At 42.1% G+C, this 7,177-nt stretch overlaps 1 protein-coding gene across 2 annotated transcripts; it reads left to right on the top strand.

Annotated features, from left to right (window-relative positions):
- Positions 1–888: 888 nt before the first annotated feature.
- Positions 889–6,968, top strand: LOC114041732 (olfactory receptor 9Q1-like). Of its 2 annotated transcripts, none has more exons than XM_027860333.1 (2): positions 889–911; positions 5,965–6,968. In XM_027860333.1, exon 2 carries the CDS (start codon positions 5,972–5,974, stop codon positions 6,920–6,922), a length of 951 nt encoding a protein of 316 aa, XP_027716134.1. In that variant the 5' UTR covers positions 889–911; positions 5,965–5,971; the 3' UTR covers positions 6,923–6,968. The 2 variants fall into 2 exon arrangements, with proteins under 2 accessions (XP_027716134.1, XP_027716133.1); XM_027860332.1 differs by lacking the exon at positions 889–911 and adding an exon at positions 2,641–2,712 and having other exon boundaries at positions 5,949–6,968.
- Positions 6,969–7,177: the final 209 nt, after the last annotated feature.

Consider the following 7,177-nt stretch of genomic DNA (forward strand, 5'->3'; position numbering starts at 1 on the left):
TCATTTGCAAGGACAGGTCTCCTAAAAGAAGCTGGAGTTCTTTTGACCAGTGTTGGCTATTTACCCTGGGATCTCAACAACAGGATCCTGAGGGCTGCTCTCCTTTCTGATACTTCCTCAACTTTCCAGTTGGCCTACATTCTTCTCCTCTGCTCCCTCTCTTTTCCTCCTTCTCTCACCCTGTGGTTTCATCTTTGTACGTGGAAAGTCCTGGTACAGTGGAAAGAGCACTGGATTTCAATTCAGAATACCTGGATTCAGAGTACTATGTTGGTACTAATATAGTACCAATAATACTATAGTACTGGTACTATACTAATACTAGGGGCTTTGCTACTTAGTACCTGTGTAAACTTGGACAAGTGACTTCACATTTCTAAGCCAGTTTTCTTATCTGTAAACATGAAGAGTTTGGATTACATTATCCCAAAGGTCCCTTCTACCTCAGAATTTTTTTTATTTTATTAAACATTTCCAAATTACATGTAAATTTTTTTTTAACAATCATTAAAAAATTTCAAGTTCTAAATTCTCTCCTTCCGTCTGCACCCACCTCCCCTCTCCTTGAGAAGGCAAGCAATTTGATATTGATTAGAGATGTGAAGTCATGCCCAACATATTTCCACATTAGCCCCATTGCAAAGGAAAACACAAACAAAAGAAAACAATAAAAATAAAGTAAAAAAGTATGCTTCAGTCTGCACTCAGGGTTCATCAGTTCTCCCTCGGGAGTTGGACAGACAGCCTTTTTCATCATGGACCCTCTGGGATTATTGTCTTGATCAGAGGAGCCAACTCATTCACAGTTTGTCCTAGGACAATTTTGTTGTTCCTGTGTACAGTGTTCTCCTGGTTCTGCTCACTTTGTGTGAATTCATATCTGTCTTCCCAGGTTTTTCTGAAGCCATCCTGTTCATCATTTCTTATAGCACAATAGTATTCTATCCCAATCATATACAACAACATGTTCAGCCATTCCCCAATTGTTGGGCATCCCTGCAATTTCCAATTCTTTCCTACTGGATAAAGAGCTGCTATAAATATTTTTGTACGTATAGGTCCTTTTCCCTTTTCTTTGATCTCCTTGGGTTACAGACTTAATAATAGTATCTCTGGGTCAAAGGACATGCACACTTTTATAGCCCTTTGGTCGTAGTTCTAAATTGTCCTCTAGAATGGTTGGGCTAGCTCACAACTCTACCATCAGTGTTCCAATTTTCCCACATTCCCTCCAGAATTTTCTATTTTCCATTTAAATATTTTATAGAGTTAGAAAAAATACTAACCATCTGGAAGAACTGTGAGTTCAAATCTGTTCTCATACACTTACTAACTGTGTGACCCTGGACAAGTCACCAACACTGTTTGCCTCAGTTTCCTCATCTGTCAAATGATCTAGAGAAGGATATGACAAATAGGGTTATGAAGAGCTGGACATGACTGAAATGACTGAACAAGAAGAAGAACAACAACATTCAGCACAGAAATAAGGAAGGAAATGGCAAACCACTTCAGTATCTTTGCCAAGAAAACCCAATGGGGTCATGAAGGGGCAGACGCTACTGAAATGACTGAAGAGAAACAACAACAACAATGTTTTTACATTCTGTGTTCTCAGATCTTTTCTATTTCTGATATTTCATGTTTCAAGGGCTCTGAAATTCGAGGTCCTAAGGTTTCTCCACACTGTAGCACTCTATGTGCTAAGGGCACTTCCAGCTCTGCTATTCTAGGCTTTGCTCTAAGATGGCATCCAGTTCTTGTAGTCTGTGTTCTTAGGTACCTGTCCTCTCTGACATTGTAAAGATGAAGTTGTCTTTCAGATTGAAGGTCCTGTGATTTTGAGTCTGTCATCAGGAAGATCCTTAATAGAATCTCTGCTCCTAAATAGCTTAGTATCCCAGAGCTTGTCTCTGTGCCTTTCTTTCCTCATCTGTCAGAACAAACAGGGCAACCCCTTTCCTATTTACGCTTAAAGAGTTGCTTTGAGGACACAATGAGAGACAAAGTATTCACAGAGAGTTGAAAGTGTCCTCAAGTGTGAAGGTTTATCACCCTGTCCTTTCTGCCTTGCCTTCTTCCTTTGTACCTGGGGAGGGAGCTGCATAGTCTTATGCACTAGAAGCTCTCTCGAGGCCTGACCCAAATGAAGAATGGCCAGACCCATTCGATGAAGGTTATTCTATTCCTGATTGCTGATTCATGAAAGCAAAGCAATTATTGGTACTCTCCCCTCTTCTGCTGATCACTGTGTTACTCTGGGGGTTTGTGGTGCTGTAAAATGTTAATGAACCGGATGCTAAAAATAAAAGATTTTATTTCTCCATCTTGGACTGATCCAGCACAGTTAATGCCAGCACTCAAGCTAGGCCACCAGGCCAACTTCTCCTTTGGGTGATCCAGTTCCCTCTTTGTATTGTCCCTTAAGATCTCTCCTTTACCCAAGAATAAAGGAAGAGATTGGGTAAAGTACCCGAGAAGGCACATTTTGAAGCCACAGTGTGTCTTATCCTGTTTCTCTCTATGTTCCCCAAAAGGTGTCACTTAGATCCTCTTTGGGAGATTTGTAGTGAAGCCAAGTATTTTATTTACATGGCATCTCTTTCCTACAATCTGATCTCAGTAGATGATGGTGGCAACAAATAGAATTCCTGACATCGTTCCAATTGGGGAAACTAGAGCATGGCTGGAGTGGATTAGTCATGGGACCAGGTAAGATATTTAAAATCCCTTCTTAGTGGGTGCGTGTGTGTGTGTGTGTGTGTGTGTGTGTGTGTGTGTGTGTGGAGGAGTGGGACATCTAATAGGCCTTGAGGAGGTGGGATTTAGAGGATTAAGATACAGAATGGAAAAAAGAAAAAAAAACAACCCACTTTAGTGTTCCAATAGAATCTCCACCAGGTACCCTTATGTGATTCCATATAGAGAATAATGGATCCTCCCCAGAGACTCACATCAGCTGCTTGTTGTTCCCCTGACTATCTGACAGCAACTAGAAATAGCGTTGTTTTGGTTGTCTCCAATGTCTGGTATTTGAGGCAGGAACACAATGAGCCTGGTTCTTGATTCAGGTTTGGTATCTGTAGCAATTCTGGTGGCTGGGCTTGGATTGAACCAAACTAGGAGGGGCAGTGTGGTGCAGTAGAAAGTTTAGAATTTGTAATCAGAGACCCTGGGTTCAAACCCTGGCCCTTCTTATTACTTGTTTGATCTTGAGTAAGTCCCTCCACCTCCCTGAGTCTCAGTTCCCTCATCTGTCAAATGTCTCAGATCTTTTCTATTTCTGATATTTCATGTTTTAAGGGCTCTGAAATTCGAGATTCTAAGGTTTCTCCACACTGTAGCACTCTATGTGCTAAAGGCACTTCCAGCTCTGATATTCTAGGCTTTGTTCTAAGATCACATCCAGTTCTTATAGTCTGTGTTCTTAGGTCCCTGTCCTCTCTGACATTGTAAAGATGAAGTTGAAGTTTTTTCAAAAGGATGACAAATGAGGATGTCCTAGACAGTCTCTAAGGCCCCTTCCAGATCTCAAGCTATGATACTGTATCCCTCTTTGCTATTTCTAGTGCATGCTGTTATTTCTTCTTACCCAGGAGAGTATTTCATAGATGGAGGAAGCTAAAAGATCTTGCTCTCATAGAATCATGGGTCAGAGGAATCTTGAAAAATCAACTTACCAAAGCTTACCTACAGAACAGTGACTGGGGTTTTGATGCAAAGAACTGAATTTAGAGGGTCCTGAATGTACTCTCACTCCTTTAGCAGTTAGAAACTATAATGGTCTGGTGAAAAGAACATTAACTCTGAAGCCCAGAGACCCAGGTTCAGATTCCATGTCTGGTGTTTCACTTCCTATATGACTTTGGAAAAATCATTTAGCCTCCCTAGGTCTCACCTTCTTCATCTATAAAGTGGAGGGTTGGACTAGATGACCTTTGTGGTCTATTTCAGCTCTAAATCTATGATCTGATGATCCTTTCATCTCATGAACAGGGCTTAGCATCTGATTATTGAGAATAATTAGCTCATGTAATAAGTTACAAGATGGATCCTTCATCTCCCACCTCCTGTTTATATCATGCGTAAGTTTCCCCTTGGCTCTGTGGTGGCCTTCCTAGATAAATGACAAATGATGTCTCCAAATCTCCACCATTTGGGACTTGTGTCCCAGCTCAAAAAATGATCTGAAGTTGTTTAAGGTCTAGTTTGTGTGGCCCCAGGTACAAAAATTGCTAGGGATGCCGCTGTCATCTTGTGATTGTGACTTGCCTAATGTTACCTAACTAATACATAGTAGCTGTGGTGATAGTGGATCTTCTGGTAATGGTCTTCTCATCATTTTTGTGTTTGATATGTTAATTTACATTAAGCCGGTGGAGGGAATTGGATATGAAGAAAGAAGACCTGGGTGTGAACCCCAATTCTAGGGTTTATTACCTGTGTGATTTGGGCAAGTCACTTGTCCCCTCTGAGTCTTAGTTTCATCAGTAAAATCAAGGTTTGGATTTTGTGATTTTTGGGTCTTAGGATTTAGAGCTGAAAGGGACCTTAGAGATCATTGCATCCAACCTCCTCATTTTGCAGCTCCAAGGAAACAGAATCAAAGGGTGGTGGAAAAATTTGCCCAAGGGCAGTCTCTAAGGTTCTGTTCCATCTGAATCCTATCACTTAGAGAAGGAGCCTTGTCTTCCAGGGGTTCTTAACCTTTTTTTCAGTCATGAACCCCTTTGATTGTCTCTTGAAGCCTGTAGAACCTTTCTTAGAATATTATTTTTAAAAATAAAATATAAAATTTAAGAATAAAAGGATGACAAAAGAAGCAAATTATATTGAAATATAGTTAGGAAAAGATGAAAACAAATGACTGGATGCCAGATTATGAACCCCTGCTTTAGGTGAAAGAAAACACTGGCTTTTGAGTCTAAAGACAGAGATCTGAGATTTGGCTCTGTACTGGGCAAGCCTTACTTAGTTCCCTCATCAGCTAATCAGTCAGTAACTGTTTATTAAGAACCTATAATGTGTTACCTACTATGCAACACTAAAGAAAGGTAAAAGACAGTCTTTTCTCTTAAAGAGCTCACAGTCGAATCTGATAGATAACATGCAAACAATTATATTCAAGGAAGAAAAAGGCAGGATAAATTGAAGAAAATCTACAGGAGGAAAACATTACTATTAAAGGTGATAAGGGTGGGGCAGCTAGGTGGCACAGTGGACAGAGCATCAGCCCTGGAGTCAGGAGGATCTGAGTTAAAATCTGGCCTCAGACACTTACTAGCTGCATGACCCTGGGCAATTCACCGAACCGCTATTGTCTGCCTAAAAAAGGGAGGGGATAAGGAAAAGCTTCTTGTAGAAGGAAGGACATTAGTTGTTGTTTGAAGGAAGCTGGGGAAGCCGGGAAGCAGAAATGTGGAGGTTGAGCATTCAAGGCATAAGGGAGGTGTGTGTGTGTGTGTGTGTGTGTGTGTGTGTGTGTGTGTGTAATCAGGTTTAAGCAAAGTGCTTTGTAAACTTCATAGAGTTAGAGACAGTGTGTTGTTAGGTCAACAACAGAAGGGTCAACACAAATGTAGCCTTGCTTTTGGTGATGGTTGGTGAACATCAGTCATTCATGTACTCTCATGGAAAGCTCTTTTTCAAATTTTACATGTTGGTTTAAGAATGAAAAATTATCCCTAGAATTCCAAAGAACTTCCACCATCTTGACTTCACTTGATTGGCACACCTATGACATGGATGGTATAATCTCCATGAAGAAGATGAAAAAACTGAGTTTCAGAGATTTAAGTGACTCATTTGAGTCGCTTAGCTAGTCAGTGGTTGAGCTGGGGCTATAGATATAAGCTTGGTGACTGAGAGAATTTTACTTCTGGGGCTCATGTTTCTCATAAATGAGACTAGGTTTCATTCCAAGGTCTCTAACTTGTCTCTCCTCTTAGTTCTTTCAGGTTTCAGTGAGTAAATGGCTGGGAAGAATCACACCATCTTGACCGAGTTTTTCTTTATCACATTCACTGAACATCCAGAGTTGGGGCTTCCTCTTTTCCTGTTTTTCCTTGGTCTCTACGTCATCACCTTGTTGGGGAATTCAGGCATGGTCATTCTGATATGCACAGACTCCCGTCTCAGCACCCCCATGTACTTCTTTCTGAGCCACCTTGCTTCTGTGGACATCTGCTATTCCTCAGTCACCACCCCTCAGGTGTTGGCCATATTGCTTGAGCAGGGGCTGCTTGTCTCCTATGAACGCTGTGCTGCTCAATTCTTCTTCTTCACCTTCTTGGGTGCCACTGACTGTTACCTCCTGGCTGCCATGGCTTATGACCGCTACGTGGCTGTGTGCCAGCCTCTTCTATATGTGACTATCATGACCAAGAGGACCTGTGTGACTCTAGTAGCTGCAGCATATGCTGCTGGCTTGTCTGCCGCCATAATACGCACTACAGCTGCCTTCACACTCGCCTTCTGTGGTGACAATCAGATTGATTTTATCTTTTGTGACCTCCCACCCCTACTGAAGCTTGCCTGTGGGGACAGCTACACCCATGAGATGGTGATCATTGTATTTGCCATTTTTGTGCTTCCTGCCTGTATGGTGGTGATCCTGGTGTCCTACTTATTTATCATTGGGGCCATTGTGCGCATCCCCTCAGCTGGGGGCAGAGCCAAGACTTTCTCCACCTGTGCTTCCCATATCATGGTAGTTTCCCTTTTCTTTGGCACACTCATCTTCATGTACATGCGGCAGAAAGAAGGGAATTCCCTCCAGGAGGATCGGATAGTGTCTGTGATGTACACAATGATCATCCCTATGCTGAACCCCCTCATCTACAGCCTGAGGAACAAGGAGGTGAAGGAGGCTGTGAGAAAAGCCTTGAGGAGTACAAAGGTCTTCAGGAGGAAGCTGGGTTGAAAGAAACGCCATAGTCATGCTTGTGGCACCCATGGTTCTGTAGATGAAAGTGTCTAGTGCAAATTCAGTTGAGCTGGGCATGGAGTGGCAGGACAGCCTTAACATGGATGTAGTTGCCAGAAGTGGTAACTTATCTTTTAGAGAGTCTTGTCCCTTAGGTGGGGGGAGAAGGAAGACTTCTAAAGAAGGGTGCCATGACATTAGACCCCTGGGAGTGGTGGCATTTGCTCTTTGAGTCTCAGAAAGACTTTATCT

Source organism: Vombatus ursinus, unplaced genomic scaffold (assembly GCF_900497805.2).
Source record: "Vombatus ursinus unplaced genomic scaffold, bare-nosed wombat genome assembly UNPS02014177.1, whole genome shotgun sequence".
In the NCBI taxonomy this organism is placed as follows: Eukaryota; Metazoa; Chordata; class Mammalia; order Diprotodontia; family Vombatidae; genus Vombatus; species Vombatus ursinus.